Source organism: Ctenopharyngodon idella, chromosome 23, assembly GCF_019924925.1.
Source record: "Ctenopharyngodon idella isolate HZGC_01 chromosome 23, HZGC01, whole genome shotgun sequence".
NCBI lineage: Eukaryota > Metazoa > Chordata > Actinopteri > Cypriniformes > Xenocyprididae > Ctenopharyngodon > Ctenopharyngodon idella.
In genome coordinates this window covers 3414290-3434065 of record NC_067242.1, presented here as the reverse complement: position 1 = coordinate 3434065, position 19776 = coordinate 3414290, and the positions used below count along the sequence as shown (strand labels likewise).

Sequence of the window (19776 nt, the reverse complement as noted above, 5' to 3'; positions counted from 1 at the left end):
CTCATCATTCGTCTTTTTTCCTCTCCATCTGTTGTCTGTATATGTTATTACATAGAGGCAATGTGAAATATCATGCTCATATGAATTACTAATTATACTTTAATTATTATAATTTGTTTATATATATATATATATATATATATATATATATATTTGTGGAGAGATTTAGCTATGCGTTTTGTGATTAATAATTACATAGTGGAGAAGAAAAAAATATTTAACGAATAACGCTGAAGCTTTTATTTTGAAGTTTTGCATCCGGTCGTACGCCCGTCAGATCTGTTGTCATTTCCTCTTGCTTCACAGTCTGCTGACAGCGTCGGGTTTGATAAAAAAAAAATAACATCAAAGTGTGAAAATCCCGGTGATTTTTCTGACAGAATCATCAGTGTATGTTTGTGTGGATCATGCTGGAGGATTCAAACACACACCATCCCACCATCAGCGAATGACAAACGCGCTCAGATCATCTGAAGCGGTTATAAATGTGAGTATTATTGAAAGCAGAGGCGCTAGTGTTTGTCGTAAAGGAAGATTAGCTGATAATCGGGTGAATTACACTTTATCAACACACAGCTGCTGTCAGAGAGACACGGCACTGGGCTCATGACTGATAACGGGAATGTTATTTGACTGTGTTAGTGGTGTTTTAACCGAGCAGGCCAGCTGACCTTGCGTCAGACTGCTGTGTGTGCGTGTTGATGATCAGATCTTGAGTATGGCATATGCCTTTTGGATAAATGTGTTCAAAGCACCAGACTTTTTTCAGGGGAAGATATTTCAATCCAAACTATATTTGTTCTTGTACCAAAACAATAGTATTTTAAATTACATTTTCCACCCTTTCTATGAACGTTAGAATTAAACATATACGACTTCTAAATGGAAATGACCTTTATATGTAAACATAGACGGTCATATGTTTCCATAAATTATCTGGACTGTAGATGAAGTTGTATATCGTGAAACACTTACAAAACGTAAGAAGAAACATCAAGGCTGCCATTTTTGAACAGTATACCATGACATTATCATGGTTTACATGGTCCTGTGAGGCATATAGTATGGTAATGGTAATCTTTACAATAATATTCCAATTCACTACAAGTTAAAGTGGACGAGTTTTGTGGATTGATGTTGATTAAAACAGTAGTAGTTGTTTTTTTCCCCTTAAAAACAACAACTACTACAATCTAAGGAACAGTGAGGCTTTTACTGTGCAATGGAATTGAATGGAGCCAATTTGTAAAAATAAAAAAATACTCGTCTTAAAAAGAACTTTATTTTTCAGCTGACATCTCAAAAGCGGGTAAATTGAACATTAGAAGTAAAATACATTGTGGTCCATTCACACTAAGGACGATAACTAGATAAAGATGTAGTTCTACAAATCATTCTAAATATAAAAAACACCACAAATATAATGATAACGGCATAGAAACAATATCGTTGGAATTACTTGCTGAACAATTTTATTCCAACTGATGAACGATAAAAACAGTGACAGCCAATCAGAATCCGTTTTACTTTCAGAGCTCGAGCATTTAAAGGTAGGGTAGGCAGTTTTTTTTTATTTTTTTATAAACGCTTATTGTTATACTGGTTGAAACTCACTTCACATCCTGATTGCAATCACTAATAGAAATGGACTAAATTTTAAAACATGTATCTTCTGTGGAACTCTCAGGACCAAAAAATTGTCGTCCAATCATTGCATTCGGTCCGACATATCCTGCCTGTCAACATATGTATTTCCTTTTTTTTTATTTTTATTTTTTTATTATGCAAACAGACAATTACAATATTTACAGAAAAGAAATTAAATGCAAAATACAAATACAAAGACCAACAAAACATACATAACAGCCAATATGATTTGGGTATGTGTGTGTGTGTGTGTGTGTGTGTGTGTAACTAAGTGTAACTGGGTGTGGGAGTGGAAATATATGAATAAAGGAGCATGTAGGAAAGTACAACAGACATAACCAGAGTTAAGAAAAAATATATATCAAAGAGGAGGAAAAAAAAAAAAAAACATAAATAAATGAATAAAAAAATAAAAATAAAAACTGACAATAATAATGATGAAGATAATAATAGTATCACACGCAAAAAATGAGGAAGGTGACAATAGCAACAGTATTAATAATAAATAATAATAATAATAATAACAATAACAATAATAATAATAATAATAATAATAATAATGATAAATCCAATTAATAAGAAATGACAAATAGTAATAATAGTATTAGCAGTAGTAGTAATGATAAATATTAAGAAATATACTCATTTCATCCGGAATGAGGGGGAGGTTAAAGGATCAGGAAGAGGAAAAATAAAGATAACAGTAATAGCAATAATGATAATAATATTAATAACACCATATGTATTTCCGTACCTCTGCGCACCCACCCTACCTTTAAAGCGGCAGACAACAAAACTGCAGTGTGCTTAGAATTAACAGAATGATATCGTCCGTTGGTGTGGACGCTTATATATCGCTATAGTTATCGTTCTTGGTGTGAACAGGCCTTAAGTCTAAGTAATAGTTTCTAGGGGTGGGACGGTTCAGATTTCTTACGGTTCGGTTTGTATCACGGTTTTAGTGTCACGGTTTCGGTACAGTTCGGTATGTGCTATGTTCAGTAAAAAATAAATGTGTAAATGACTGCTCATAGAGCTTTCGGCACGTCATTGAACATTTGTTTACAATGAGTGACTGTTTTGTCCATGTTCTTTTGATCATCGTTGTTGTGCCTTAGGGCTGGGTATTGACACAATTTTCACGATTCGATTCGATTTCTATTCACATGCTTTCGATTCGATTATTTTGGATGTAGTATATCAGATACAATACATGGCAAATTTTCTAGAGGAAAAAAATCTCAACTAATGCTGTAAACTACACATGTTAGTTAGTTGGTACTACATTACTGTAGTATTGTTAAAATTAACTAATTTATAATGAACTTATTTATATACAAACACTTAAATTACACTCAATGATGTTTTTTATAATAACTAAAGTTTAGAATTACATAATCATTTTTCTACTCCAATTCATTTTTTTGAAATATAAACTTTTAAATTGTGGCTGTCATAACTTATTTATTCAAACATGCATTAAATATTGAAGAACAGTAAAAATTACAATGAATATGTAATGGTGCATAGCTATATTTTTCAGATAGCTGACTTTCTAGAGTTCATTTTTCTAGCTGACTAACGAGTTTATGGTCACTGAATATGGTTTTTTCTGAGGTAAATGTGACGTTACGTGACATTGTTTACAAGCTGTTTTATTGACGTCTTTCCGAGGTTGAAACACTGATTGAGCTATTACTCGAGACATGATACGGATTTCAGTAAGTTGTACTGTATATTTTAACATACCTTCAGATGTTTATTCATGTTTATTTTGCGTTGTAACTGGTATTAAAGTGGAGGAGAGGATGTTCACGTGTGCTCTTGCTGCCGCTTCTCTTTAACTGAGGCGCTACAGCGATCTGTCACGTCACATTAAACAGCGCCAAAACGGCATTTATTTTTTGAATCTCATAATAAGATCGACGTCATTTGAAATCTGAAACTTTGCTTCATATCAAAAGTAACAAAGCACAAAGATTACTGCGATTTTTTGGATGGGAGGCGCGCTACATGTTCTGTTCATTCATCAACTGAAAACAGACTAGACTAATTGATTCTTGGGATTTAAGAATCAATATCGGTTCGTAAAAATGAGAATCGATTAAAATCGTGAAATCGATATTTTTTTACCCAGCCCTATTGTACCGTATCAAAACTAGAATGCATAACCATCGACTGAAACATACATTAGCCGAATCCGTCTGTCTGTTTTGCACGTTGTTTTCAACAAACCATATTATAGATGCATTGTCAGATTTGGGATGAAGTGCAAGCGTGTGCCGAACAGTGGGTGGAGAACCGAACGTTTCGATTTTTGTTTTTTTTTTTTTGTTTTTTTGCAGCGAACCGTCCCACCCCTAATAGTTTCCATCTAGTTAGAATTGCATCTAACACAACAGTTTGCTTATGACAGAAGTGGGCATCAAAATGTGAAATATTAGCATAATGCCCACCTAAAGGCATACGCAAAGAAAGAAGGCGAGGCTTTAATTAATTGTTGTGTTGTTGCCATGTCGTGGTGTTCCGATCGATCTGCTTGATCATTTACGAATCTGATTTGGCCTCCAACTGATGTGGGACTGACAACATTATTAACTGTGTTTACAATTGCTTTAGAAGTTTTGGAAGCTAAAGCTTGTGATTATGGTAAGGGGTGTTACATTTCTAACACATGCTTGAGGTGTTTGGCCAATCACAATGCACTGGGTCAGCTGGCCAATCAGAGCACTCTGGGGTTTTCAGAAGGAGGGGCTTTGTAGAAATCAGATCATTTCAGACAGGCTGGGAATAGAGGAGCTGCAGTAATATAATGTTTTTTGAACCTATTCTAGTACACCTAATAAACAAAATATTGACCTTTTAAAATAGCATCATATGGCCTCTTTAAAGCCCTGCATAAAGTACAAAGCATGCAGGTGGATACTTCATGCATGTGTTACATATGAGTTCTTCAAACCCACTAACCTAATAAGCTAAAACCTGTCTGTAGAGTTGTCAAAAGCACTGACCGCGATACCAAGTCGGTACTGAAAATTTTAAAAATGTGATGCTTTGAGTCATTTCCCTCAGTGGCCATCTTTGAAACGCCTCTTGGGCATTCAAGTTCAGCTCCTATCCCTTTGAATGGGGAAACATCAAATTCTCCAAAGCTGTTTGCCAAGCTTTCGATTAAATTTCATATTTGAACTCACCAATGAAATCTAACAACAGCTGTCTCATAATTATTTTTTCTAAACGCTCGAATTATGACAAAAAATTGTATTTTTCAGGATGGATCAAGCTAATGCGCATGCGCAATCCTAAATGCGCGTCTCTTGTGTCTCATTTCGGAGGCGTGAAATTTTTCCCATTCAAAACAATACGAGTCATAAACCTTGTGTTATTCTATAGTCTTTGGCGCTGTTGAGCAGATTCGTAAACACCTCTGATTGGGCTTTGTGTTCACGCGCTCATCAGATATGTCTGTGATTGACTACAATGAAAGCACACAGAAGTGTTTGAATTTGAAAGCGTTTTGAAAGTGGGAGCGTTTGAAAGCAGGCGTCTATCAGCGGACCGGTGTGGTGAGAAATCGAGTCCCCAGAGGAATCGGGTCACTATTAGGACCCCGAATGATCCCATTGGTTCAATTGACTTTTAATGGGTAGTATTTTTAGCGCCTGATTATAATTTCTGCAAAATCACGTTATGATTTATATTGTTTAAAATGCATTATAATGACCATTAATGACTTTTAAACTACTTGGTTCATATACTAGTATATAACTGAAGCTATAGGTTGTGAAATCAAGCATTTCTCGTTCTTACTGTGTTTTATTTAGCTTATGTACTAGCATAGCATACATCTATCCGATTAGCCTGCTAGCTTAGCTTATATTAGGCATGTTTTTTGCTTCCAATGTTGTTCCCAATTACATGTTTCAAATTAATGATGTTTGTGTGTACTTGCATGACAATCAATTTATTAAAAATGTGTTATAGTTATAATATATATGATACCACATTGCTATTATTGTGTAAAATTATTATTAAATTAATTTTAAAGAACACAGTATGTTGCAACAATCCTTATTCTTATGAAAAAACATACATTTTTAGGCATGGTTGTCTTTCCAGTTTGTTTTATTATACAATACATAGGCATTCTTTTCATATTTCAAGCATGTTGTTTGTGCACTTAATGTGATAAACATCATACAATAGTGAAATAGGTTTATAATTAGTCAAGACATCATGATAACAACTTTTGATCAGGCATCACTGCCTGGGTCCTAAAGGAGACCCAATTCCTGGGGAGACTCGATTTCTCATGACACCGGTCCGCGATAGACACCTGCTTTCAAACGCTCCCGTGTGTATCTGTGTAAGCGCTCAGTGAAGAGCGTCAAAGATGTCTGTTTACAACATGTTTTTGAAGCGTTGATCATTGTAGCCAATCACAGACATATCTGATGAGCGCTTGAACACAATGGCCAATCAGAGGTGTTTACAAATCCGCTCAACAGCGCTCAAAGCGTCACATTTTTAAAATTTCAGTACCGACTTGGTATTGCCACGGTCTGTACTTTTGACAACACTACCTGTCTGTTTTACCTGCTCCATCCATCCACCTTCTCCCATCCTCCTCTCTGTTGTTTTAGGTTGTGAGAATGCTGTCACTCCATGCCTGCAGCTTTTCCTTTCTTCATTGTCATGTTTGTGAACCGATAGCTGGTGTTGTTTTGTGTTCAGTGCTGGCGTGAGTGCGGCCCCGGGCTTCCTGTTGAGATCTTCTTCATCACTTTAAGCAGTCGTCTGAGGATGTGTCTGCTTTGTTTATCATTCACTGCTCTCCATGCCTGGTATTTGTAATTTTTTTTTTGCATGCCCTTTATTTAGCATTATGTTTTTATAATTATTCATACTTTTTAAGATGCTTAGGCTGACATTAACACTTTCTGTTGTTTGTTATTGTGGATAATGGCCTGCTTGCTCTTTTGATCACGATTTTAACTTTTTATTTAACACCTCATGAACTCACTTAACATATTTGTTTGTCATGATATATCTAAAAAACGTAAATATAATGGGTTTATTATCCAAGTATAATGGGAAATTTCCAATTCTTAAAAATATTCCATTCTCAATACTGTAAAGGAAAAATTCAAATAATTGCAAATAATTTTCTTGTCATGGTAAAAAAAAAATGCTGAATAAAAATCATTTTGGTCAAACAGTAATTATTTTAAGTTAAAATATTATTCATAGAAAGTTTTAATATTAATGTTACAGTAATTCACATTACTGTAAGTTACCTAAAATGAAAGCAGTAAAAATAGATATTTGTAAATTTGTGTTAAATTACTAAAATTAAAGCTTATTTTTTATGCAGCCTATACTCTCTTTTTGCTTTCTTTAGATTTTCGAGTGAAATATGTCTCAGATGTGTTTTCGTGAGATTCATCTTGGCATTTCGATTCACATTCACCTGCTCAGTCAAACCGTCTCTTCAGACATCAGAGTTTTACAGCGTCTTCATTTGAATTCGTAACGTTTATGGTGTTTGCTTAACTAGTATTAAATCAACCTACACCCACAGTAGACAACACATTCCTCTAGTATGTCATCACCCAAGACTGACTTTGTTTCCTCCCTCAATATTTAACTTGATATTTACATATGACATCGAGGAATAGGGTACACTGCATAGTATCTAACAAAGGACACGTTATGTTCCTCTATTGCTGAAGGATGGGGCAAACCCTGCTGTTTGATTGTTTAGTTTCAGGTAGGAAGTGCGTAGGGGGACGTCACTGAGGAGTGATGCCTGTTGAAAGTGGAAACAGCGCAGCCGCCCGTCAAGTCAAACAGAAGCGCAAGTCGCACAGTCTCTCCATTAGGAGGACCAACAGCACCGAGCAGGACAGACCAGGCATGCAGAGAGACATGCTGGAGGGACAGGTAGGTTGTTTTTTTGTCTTTGTTTCTACAAAGCTTGCATGATCACGTATAGATCCAGGGCTGAAGTTCGTGGTTACGAACACTAGAGGAAACTATTGTTTGAGTGTGCTGACGTCCCCTGGTGTACAGGCAAGAATGAAACAAAGCCAGTTCTGTGACATTGTTTATGATTTTTTTTTTTTGATAAACATAAAGTCATGACAGCTGGGATATGCAAGCATCTATATAAACATGTCATGTTGTGTTTGAATAATTTTCTATTGTTTTAGAATTTAGAATTCTATTTCTATTTCTATTCTAATTGATTGCTTAATGACGTGCTATCTTAACATAATAGGAAAATCCAAAACAAATAAAACAAAATAACTTTTCTACAAAACTAGCTGATAAAATGAAATAGAATTGGCCATGAATAATTGCAGGGCTCAACATTAAGCCTTGTCATGTACATATTTAAATCCGCATATTTGTGATATTTGCCCCAAGGGCATTTTTTTTTTTTTATCTTTATCTTTATTTTTCCCCCTAATCTTATTAAATGTATGCTTCATCTTTCATTTTAAATTCTTAAATTTGATCAATTTAATTAGAATAATAAGACACTATAGGGCTGTTACCAATCAAATTAAATCATTTACACTGAAAAATTACAACAGCATTAAATAATGTTATATTGTTTTAAATATTTTTTTGAAAATACAAACAAGAAACGTTGGGGAAACAAAATGATTATCATGAAACTAAACCGCCAGTGGTGGCAAGTGACTGTCTTAATGAGTGAGTCATTGAGTCATTCATTCAAACGATTCGTAAATGGCAGTTTCATTCAAGAATGAGGCAGTTGTTTATGAATGGGTCATTGAATCATTAACTCAACCAATTAGTTCAAATCACTGACTCATTCAGTAATGAAATACGGTTGAGTGTTGCTGTAAGATGCGCTGTGGCTCTGAACTACTGCTGAAATTGAACAAAAACAGTCAATATTCCTTCTAAAATGTAAGTGATTTAATATTAACTACATTAAATACATTTTGAATCGTGATGGTATTCAGAAAGACAGCACTCTTGGTCTTGTGATGTTGCTTAACTGTATCATATGTTTTATAAATATAAAAACACCACATATTAATTTTTTACTGCAGAATGTTAACTGAGTTTCTTAGTGTGTGTTGCTCTCATTTGTTTCAATTTCTCCTCAAGGTTGTGCAAGCCTCAACAGTGCAACCTTGTAGTACATTATATATTATATATTATTATCCACTATTGATTGCCACTTACACTAAATGTAATAAAATTAGAGTCATTTATTCCCTAGTTATTTTTTTTGTTATTGACATTTTAATCAGGATATGGAAGCTTGTTTCCATAAATGAAAAATAAAAAAGGTAATTGTGACTTTTTTCCTCACAATTCTGACTCTATAACTCGCAATTGTGAGTTTATATCTCACAATTCTGACTTTATAACTTGCAATTGCGTTTATATCATGCAATTCTGACTTCATAACTCGCATTTCTGACTCTATAACTCGCAATTGTGAGTTTATATCTCACAATTCTGACTTTCTAACTTGAAATTGTGAGTTTATATTGCACAATTCTGAATAAAAAATCAGAATTGCGAGATATGAACTCGCAATGGTGAGAAAAAGTCAGAATGATGGGATAAAAAGTCGCAATTACCTTTTTTATTTTTTATTCAGTGGCGGAAACAAGCTTCCATATCAGGCCCTTCAAAAAACCTGCTTGTCCTGGACAAGCATTAATGTCGAGACCTGTATTGTAATTCTAGTTTTAATACAAAGTTTATTAGACACATTTACAACACACCTGCAAAACAAGAAAAAATTTTAAGAATGAAAAATACTAAAATGAAACCTTTAACGCTTAAAAGTATTTAAATTATATCAATTAATGCATTAACTTTAGTATCCCTACTGAAAAACTAATAACTAAATAACAAGAACTAAACTAAATTAAAAGGACAGATTGCAAATAAAATAGAAATAAAAACTAACTTGACAGTTTGAAACTGTAATTACACTGGATCAGTGTCTTTATTGAGAGCGATTCCAGTTTGGATGGATGGAAAGGGAATGAACACTGGTGTCGTAACAATTAAATGTCACAGTCAAAGTCCAAGTTACATCTGGTGAACAAATGACATGAGTTAAGTATTTCTGTCAATGAGTAGTTTCGTCATTGTTTTGGTACTGCAAATTGCAGGGATGCGTTACATCCTCTAACACTCATCATTTGTCTTAAACGAGTCTGTTATTGACGCACATTCCTAATGCAAACATTACTGGAGTGCGTCAGTGATAAGAGACGCCTGTACTCACATAAATTACTAGAGTAATCATCAGTTCTCCCATTCAAATAAACTTACATGTTCGTGAAAAGATTATTTTCAACGCAGTGTTTTATTCAATAAGCCAAGAGGTGTTGAGAATAGTCTAGTTCATTTCAGACTTGAGACATGATGCCATTTGGTCATCTGTTTTGTTGATACTCAGTGGGGGGGGTTTGTACTTTCTATGGTCTATAGCCTCATCCATTTTTAAAGAGCAGCCCGCTCCGGGATTCGATTGTTCTGTCTATTCCTCTGTGGGGCCATTTCTGATTGGCAGTCCCTACTGTAAACCGTTCACTGGATTTAGACTATACTGCCTTTCACCCTCTCAATGCTGTCATTATGTCCAGTTGCTATGGTGACCACAAGTTTTAGGATTGAGTAGGTTTATAAGAATAGACGGCGAGCTGTTGTTTGTTAATTGCTGTTTCTCTCTCTCTCTCTCTCTCTCTCTCTCTCTCTCTCTCTCTCTCTCTCTCTCTCTCTCTCTCTCATGTGCACACTAGTACATGTGTTAATGACAGAATGGAGAGCAGTTGACTTAGCTTACACTGTTCTCTCCATTAAACTCTTGTGTTAACCTGACAGCACACCTTGTTGTCCTGAAGTAGTTAATATGGACAATAGCTAGTCTAAACTACACAACAGCAATGTTTGTTTGTGGATTGCTTTTCTTTGTGTAGCTTTAATCAGGCTGAAAGACTTTACTTGGAACTTCTTATCCTTGATAATGGAGGTAAGTGGGTTTGGTAGATTAGTTATTTTTTGGATAGAGATCTCATTTTTTTGTGCTTTTTCAAAATTTTGTTATGGATCTTTTCTGTCGGAACATCGTTAGTAATGTTTGGTTGCTCCCTGTCTCACACCCGGGTCATTTAAAAATAATTTATGCATTCATTTTGAGGACAGAAATGATCTATACTGAGGCTTGAAAGCTTGTAGAACCGTTATTTTATGTAAAATTTTAGAACATCAAAATATTTTAAGCAAATCTTTAGATGTAAAGTTTCAGAACAGTTAGATATTTTAAGTAAACTTAAATTTAAAGTTGTAGAACAGCCAGATGTTTGTCAATTTTTATAACAGCAAAATATTTTACGTAAACACAGATGTAAAGTTTTAAAACAAGATATTTAACATTAACTTTTAGATGTAAAGTTTCTGAACAGCTAGATATTTTAAGTAAAGTTTTAGAACAGTAAGATATTTTATGTAAACTTAGATGTAAAGTTTTAAACAAGATGTTTAACATTAACTTTTAGATGTAACATTTCTGAACAGCTAGATATTTTTAGTAAACTTTTAAAATTAAAGTTGTAAAACAGCCAGATATTTTACGTAGACTCATAGATGTAAAGTTTTAAAACAAGATATTTAACATTAAATTTTAGAAAACAAGATATTTTATGTAAACTTTTAGATTTAAAGTTTTAAAACAAGATATTTAACAAACATTTAGAGCATCAAGATATGTTACATTAACTTTTAGATGTAGTTTCTGAACAGCTAGATATTTTACATAGACTCCTAGATGTAAAGTTTTAAAACAAGATATTTAACATTAACTTTTAGAACGGCAAGATATTTTATGTAACATTTTAGAACACTTAGATTGTTTAGAACTTTTACATGTAAGGATTTAGAACAGCAAGATGTTTTATGTAAACTATCTGTTAGCACTTTTTTACATTCCTGTTCCCCATGTACATACTATGCACTTATTACAGTAATTACAATACCTGGGTAATAACTAGGTACTAAACATGAACCTACACCTAAACCTAACCTTAACCCCTGTAGTTACCTTATATTACCCAGTATTTTCTTAAGTACACTGTAAGTACATGTACTGTAAAATAAAGTGCAACCGACTATATTGTTTTAAAACTTTACATCTATAAGTTTACGTAAAATATCTTTCCGTTCTAAAAGTTTGTTAAAATGTCTTGTTTTTAAACTTTACATCTATTTTAATGTAAACTTTTAGAACAGCATTTTTTTTTTATGTAAACCTTTTAAACAGCAAGATATATTACATAAGCTTTTAGATGTAAAGTTTTAGACCCGCAAGACATTTTACATAAAGTTTATTTGTAGATCTGTGGTGTTTGTTATATTTTCTCCTGAAAATATACTGTTAACAAGATCCCCTCGACACTCCTTGTGTTGTAGTAGTTTATTTTTATTTTTAGCATCATTTTTAAATAGCTAGAATGTACAGAACTAAGTAATAAGAACAGTGCAGATGTCATAGAAACACATTTCTCATTTGTTGTCATTGAAGTTTGAAGGCGTTTTGATGACGCAATCTCTGAGAATTTGCAATATGCTTTATTTGATTCAATTTCTAGGACTCCAAGTTGCCGATGGCCTTAAGGAGTAACTTACTAGACCTGTTTGGACAGATTGAGCGGGAGTTTGAAAATCTCTACATTGAAAACTTGGAATGTGAGTAACCAGATAGCTTCCATCATATTTATCATCCTTTTTTGCATGACTGGACACAATCTTAGCACATGTAGACAAACTAGTTTTAATTGAGTAATCTTCATCCTATTTTAACTAAATGACTTTCACACTTACTCAGCATTCTCAAGATCTGAATCCTTAATTGTTATCTATATTACAATTGATTATATTCTTTTATTAATCAGGAATACTTGTTTCTAGTCAATCAAAGTGTTTCTCAGTCAATTTTTCTCACTTTCTTCTCACATTAAAATAATTTCACTTCCATTTATTTACTTATCTAGAAAGTAGCTGTGTAACAAACAAAATAATGTGCAGTCATTATCAGGGTGATGTCTTTTTTTTTATATTTTATTTGTGTGATAACTACCTGAAAGTACATTATCCCTTATATATTAGTGTGTAAATGTTACAAGATCAGTTTTGTTCAGTTTGTCAGTGGTCATATTATCGTAACTTCTGTTCTTGTGCAGTGCGAAGAGAGATAGAATCACTAAACGAACGTTTGGCTGGAGAAGGACAGACAGTCGATGGTGGTGATCTGAGCAAAGGAGCCTTAAAAACAAAAGGTACCTGCAAAACAAAACAGACATTTAACTTCTGCATTCATAATAACAGATCATTGAACAAGCTTTTGAATAAATAATGTTGTCTTTTGATGGTTCAGAGAGAATAATTTGATAAAGTTTTGCCTAAAGCTGTGTCTTTGCATGATATGATGACGTTTTAACCCCAATTTGCTATTCAGTTATCAAAAGAGATGTTCTAATGAAGGTGTTTGGCTGTTTCAGCTACACCCATTACTAACAGTAGCATAAAATCATACCGCCATATAATCTCCTTAGGCAAACATTTACAGTAGAATGGGGCCCTTTTTTATTTCAGCTTGACAATAGTGTGGTACAAAAAGCGAGGTCCATAAAGAATTGTTTTTCTAAGCTTGTCTGGTGTGGAAGAACTTAACTCTGCACACTGAGACGAGCGACCTCTTTTAATGTAATGAAAATGGAAAACTAACAACTAATAATGAAATTATTAATTCATTGTTTTCATATTTCACTCATAATCTTATAATTTCTTGTGCACAGCTAGTCACAGTACAAGTCAACTGTCCCAAAAGCTGAAGACGACTTACAAGGCCTCCACGAGCAAGGTATGATGGTATCTATGGGGTTATCGCTCACATTTTGCTCTGAATAAAACTGTTTCTGTGGGTCAAGCTCAGAATATTTCTCTTGGTAAACATCACTAATCTCTGTAAAAAGACTTAATGTCTCAGTGCAAAGTCCTGCTCTTTCTAGCCGGCTTACAGAATTTGCTGCTTAACGTATGTAGATACTTTAGAATTGAACAAGCTTGGGTTGTCACAATACCAAAATGTTATTAATACCAATGAAATACAGTTGAAATTCTGTTATTGCCACTCCTTCATTTAAAAGAACACACCACTATTTTTGAAAATAGGCTCATTATCAAACTCCCCTAGAGTTAAACAGTTGAGTTTTACCATTTTCGAATCCATTCAGCCGATCTCCGGGTCTGGCGGTACCACTTTTAGCTGCAGCTTAGCATAGATCATTGAATCTGATTAGACCGATAGCATCTCACTCAAAAATGACCAAAGAGTTTCGATATTTTTCCTATTTAAAACTTGACTCTTCTGTAGGTACATTGTACTAAGACCGACGGAAAATGAAAAGTTGCGATTTTCTAGGTCGATATGGCTAGGAATTATACTCTCATTCCGGCGTAATAATCAAGGAACTTTGCTGCCGTACCATGGGTGCAGCAGGCGCAATGATGTTACGCACCGCCTAAAAAAAATTGGCCCCAGCTAGGTAACTTCCAACATGACCGGCACTAAGTTTGAGTAGTTGCAGAGTTGCAGTTACCTATCTTGGCCGAGAAAATCGCAACTTTTCATTTTCCGTCAAGTTTTAAATAGGAAAAATATCGAAACTCTTTGGTGATTTTTGAGCGAGATGCTAACGGTCTAATCAGATTCAATGAACTATGCTAAGCTATGCTAAAAGTGGTACCGCCAGACCCGGAGATCGGCTGAATGGATTCGAAAATGGTAAAACTCAACTGTTTAACTCTAGGGGAGTTGGAAAATGAGCCTTTTTTCAAAAATAGTGGCGTGTTCCTTTAAGTTCCATAATTATCAAGGAACTGAATGGCAGGCCATGCCTTCGCCATTAAACATTTTCGTAATTTCATCACATTGTGTATTACTGACACAGTTGAATAACTGGTATCGTTACATCTTTTCAATTTTGGTATTGATTTGTGACATCTCTATAGCAAGCTGTTTTTGGTGGTTATGTATGTGTCTATGTTTTGTCTCTATGTTGAATTGTGAATGAAGTGGTTCTGTGCTTAAATGCATTTTAGTAGTGCTGAGTTGTGCTCTGTTTGTTAAGCTTTCAATTACACAAACTACATATTTCATGGAGTTACATACCAATTTATCAATAGTAGGGGTGTAGAATATGTCATGCATTGATCTGACATTGAAAGTTCAATGCATCAGTTATACAATTTCATAATCTATTGTGATATGTAACAACACCCAGTTTATTATACATTCCTTTATTACAATTGTCAACAATTGTTGACAGTCCAGACTCCACTACTTCCGACACATTTTCGATTATACTTTGTTTGCATTTGTACAATTCAAAATAATTCTGAATTGTACTAAAATATTTGAATAAAAATATTTGCTCATTTTTGTTTACACCGTGCATCACATAATTTAGTACAAAATCATAATTAAATCAAATACACTGCAAAAAGTAAATTTTACACTGTTTACACTGTTTTGCTTATCCGCTTATTTGCTTATTTTTAATTTATTTTTTAATTTTTTTGCTGTGTAGTTACTATTTTAAATGTTTACAACCCTAATCTTTTGTGTCCTTACCAAAATGGTAGGGCTGGGACAATACATTGATTATCGATTTGTGATACAATGAATCTGGATCGATTCTGATATTTTCCGAATGTATCGCGATTCTGTCTCGAATCAATTCTGAGCTTAGTTTTTAACAGCAGATGGCACTGCGTGCTTCAGAAACACACATACTCTGCTTGCTTCCAGTTCCTTTACACACACCACTTAAACCTAAAATAATCATTCATAAAGTTTGAAAAGGTTGAAGCGAATTACAAGGGTGTTCGTAGTGGGCTGTGTTAACATTAATCTTGCGTCATAAAAGCATTCTGAGCCGAGGTGCAAGTATATTTAGCCACTTACATGACTCAGCTCTCCAGCACTCTTCTTCGTGAGCATTTGAGTGTGCAGTTAAAAACTAGCTTAGAGCACTATTTGCTGTTAAAGGGATAGTTCACCCAAAAATGAAAATTTGATGTTTATCTGCTTACCCCCAGGGCATCCAAGATGTAGGTGACTTTGTTTCTTCGGAAGAACACAAATGATGATTTTTAACTCCAACCGTTGCCGTCTCAGTCTTATAATGCATGTCAGTGGCAACACAATCTATAAGAGTCAAAAAAACATGCACAGACAAATCCAAATTAAACCCTGCGGCTCGTGACGACACATTGATGTCCTAAGACACGAAACTATCGGTTTGTGCGAGAAACCGAACAGTACAAACACCACTATGTCCGGTTAGTGAGGTCTGAATGCGCTCTGATGACGGAAGTGATGTCTTGCGTGTATACTTCAATGAGTGCGAGACATCATTTCCGTTGTCAGAGCGCGTTCAGACCTCACCAACCGGATGCACAACGCAGTTGAACATAGTGGTGTTTTAGAGGTAAAAATGATATAAATACTGTTCGGTTTCTCGCACAAACCGATCGTTTCATGTCTTAGGACATCAATGTGTCGTCATGAGCCGCAGGGTTTAATTTGGATTTGTCTGTGCATGTTTTTTTGATTCTTATAGATTGTGTTGCCATTGACATGTATTATACGACTGACAGACGCCAACGGTTGGAGTTAAAAATCATCATTTGTGTTCTACTGAAGAAACAAAGTCACCTACATCTTGGATGCCCTGGGGGTAAGCAGACAAACATCACATTTTCATTTTTGGGTGAACTATCCCTTTAAAAACTAAGCTCAGAATCGATTCGAGATACAAAATGTCCAGAATCATTGTATCGTGAATCGGGAATTGATGTATTGTCCCAGCCCTGGTTCTTACCCAAATAGCTGTTTGAAACCCAGTTAGGCATCCAGAAAGCTCATGTTTTCAAATGTCATAACTTCTCTCAACTTTCGACATGGGTCCATTATTGGAACCAAGCACCTTGTTTACCTGTAGACTCTATAGAGCTGAATATGGTGCTGATTCAATTTCAAAATCATCATCTTTTTTTTTTTTTTTTTGATCCTCATAGATTACAATTGTTCTTTTCTCTCGGTTTCACTGATGTAGCGCTCAAATTCTTTCCCTGGGAAAGTAGGTGGACCTCGCAACTTCAATGTAGGAAACTGGGAGTTATGGGGTGGAGACTCATGGGTAATTAACTCCTCAGTGTGCCAAAATGCATGAACTATCCAACAGTTGGGGGTCATAACCCAATAACAATGCTCTTGAGGGCAAGCCATCAATCTGTGCTGATCTGGCTCTAACACTAGTTCAGCATTATACAACATGTTAAGACAAGGTCTTGTAAATATCAATGAGTATCAAGAAATATTGCTTATAGAAGTTCTGAACAGTTGGCTTGGCTTGGAAACCTTTGATTGATCTTGATGTTCTTAACTACCAGCAAATCTTACCCCATTCAAGCATTTGGCCAGAGCAAATCGAAATCTTGAATTGGTTCATGATGAAAAAAGCCTATCAGAATGTACTAGATCTTTAAATGTTTAAATGTTCTGTGATCAATTTTGCGTACAAGCCTAAAAAATAAAGAAATGCCATGGCTAAATATCTTGATGGTGACCAGGGCCAGATGTGCTGGCTGGGAGAGAACCAGGACAGCTGACTAAATCTAACAATGATATTACCGTATTCTGGCTTTGAAGAGTTTAGATGGCCTTTTTTGTGAAATTTTTGTTCTTACAAACTGGCAGCAAAAATTTCTTTAACTCTTTAATTACATTCACACATTTTAACATTAAAAGTTGATCCCCCTGCTGAGTAGTTCTGTAATGTGGTATCCCTCATACAAACCCTTCCCTTCAAAAACACTAGACACGGCCGAAGAGAAAACACCAACAGCTCTTTCCCCCGTTACAGTGAACATTAGCTGATATTTCTTGTTTAGTCAGTGTTGAAAATGCTCTCTTGTTTTCAGGCTGTACATAGTGTATTTCATAGTGTACTTTTACTCTGTTCTGCTTTTGTAACACCATAAAACGTATTGAAAATGTTAAATATTAATAATTGATTAAACTTAGGACTTGATTCACTCAATGAAAAACCTTCATGAATCAGCTGTATGCTGAAGCTGAGAAAGTCTCAGAACAGGAAAAAAGTGTAAAATTTAAGTTATCTCAAATAGCAATATTTTTTTTAAATACATTGTTATTACATATCTATTGCATACCAATATATTGTTTTATTAAAGGATTAGTTCACTTCAGAATTAAAATTTCCTGATAATTTACTCACCCCCATGTCATCCAAGATGTTCATGTCTTTCTTTCTTCAGTCGAAAAGAAATTAAGGTTTTTGAGGAAATGTCAGTTTCACTGCAGCTTTAAAGGGCTCTACACAATCCCAGACGAGGAATAAGGGTCTTATCTAGCGAAACAATCGGTCATTTTCTAAAAAAATAAAAATGTATATACTTTTTAAGCACAAATGCTCGTCTTGCACTGCTCTGCGATGCGGCACGCATTATGTAACCTCGTTAGAAAGGTCACGCGTGATGTAGGCGGAAGTACCGTGGTAAGGCGAAAAACTCTCATCTCATTTTCTCCTCCAACTTCAAAATCATCTGACATCGTTGTTTTACCTTTTCTTTTGTAAAGGGCGCTTCACTAGTCTTTGCACGTTCGCTTTGTAGACACTGGATCAGTACTTCCGCCTACGTCACGTGTGACCTTTCCGACGTGATTACGTCATGCTTGGCGGATCGCAGAGCAGTGCAAGACGAGCATTTGTGCTTAAAATGCTTTATTTTTTTAGATAATGACCAATTTTTTCACTATATAAGACCCTTATTCCTCGTCTGGGATCGTGCAGAGCTCTTTGAAGCTGCAATGAAACTGTAATTTGGACCTTCAACCTGTTGAACCCCAGTGAAGTCCACTATATGGAGAAAAATCCTGGAATGTTTTCCTCAAGAACCTTAATTTCTTTTCGACTGAAGAAAGAAGGACATGAACATCTTGGTGTCTTGACATGGGGGTGAGTAAATTATCAGGAAATTTTGAAAGTGAACTAATCCTTTAAGAATAATAATTGTATTGTTTAAAAAAAAAAAAAAAAAAAAATTCTTTGAAATGCTTTTTGTTGTTCTGTTATTGTTTTTCTTTGTTAAAGGGTTAGTTCACTCAAAAATGAAAATTATCCCATGATTTACTCACCCTCAAGCCATCCTATGTGTATGACTATCTTCTTTCAGACGAACACAATTGGAGATATATTTAAAAATATCCTTGCTCCTCCAAGCTTTGTAATAGTAGTGAATGGTGCTCCTGATTTTGAAGTCCAAAAAAGTGCATCCATCCATTATAAAAAATAATCCAGTACGGCTCCTGGGGGTTAATAAATCCCTTCTGAACCGAAGCGATGTGTTTTTGTAAGAAAAAATATCCATATTTAAAACTTTATAAATTCAAATAACTAGCTTCCAGTGGATGACCGTACACAGACTGCACAAGTCGACTTGCGGCAAATGAGTAACCCCTGAAGCGATATGTATGACGCAGGATGTAGGAGTAGCGTAAGTTTAGACGCCTCTCGCGGTTCAAACAAATAGGGCTGTGCAACAAACTCGAGCTCCTCTTCTCTTATATCAGAATCCTCTGACATTTCTCTTTAAAAATTATCGTTTTCGTGACCGGTGTTTTGTTTTGCTCTCTCCTCGGCGCTTCCGCGTTCGTCATTGTGTCATGCATCAGGTCAGAGGATACTCTTCCGCCGCAAATTGATGCGTACGGCCATCAGCCGGATTAAATATGGATATTTTTCTTACAAAAACCCATCACTTCACTTCAGAAGGCCTTTATTAACCCCCTGGAGCCATATGGATTACTTTTATGATGGATGGATGCACTTTCACAACCATTATAAAGCTTGGAGGAGCCAGGATATTTTTAAATATACCTCCTATTGTGTTCGTCTGAAAGAATATAGTCATAGGATGAGTAAATCATGGGATCATTTTCATTTTTTGGGTGAACTAACCCTTTAAGCTGTGCAGTCATTA

General features: G+C 35.0%; 1 protein-coding gene across 4 annotated transcripts in view; it reads left to right on the top strand.

Moving 5' to 3' along the window:
- Positions 1 to 260: 260 nt before the first annotated feature.
- Positions 261 to 19776, top strand: part of wdr37 (WD repeat domain 37) — a 47112-nt gene continuing 27596 nt past the window's right edge. Inside the window, exons 1-6 of one of the 4 annotated variants that reach the window (XM_051881746.1) lie at positions 273 to 487; positions 6291 to 6491; positions 7412 to 7590; positions 12297 to 12393; positions 12888 to 12983; positions 13503 to 13567. In XM_051881746.1, coding sequence (XP_051737706.1) covers positions 7453 to 7590; positions 12297 to 12393; positions 12888 to 12983; positions 13503 to 13567 — 396 coding nt within the window. In that variant the 5' untranslated portion in view covers positions 273 to 487; positions 6291 to 6491; positions 7412 to 7452. Of the gene's footprint in view, positions 488 to 6290; positions 6492 to 7411; positions 7591 to 10657; positions 10682 to 12296; positions 12394 to 12887; positions 12984 to 13502; positions 13568 to 19776 lie in introns of those variants that run through there. The other 3 variants (XM_051881744.1, XM_051881745.1, XM_051881747.1) reach the window with 3 other exon arrangements.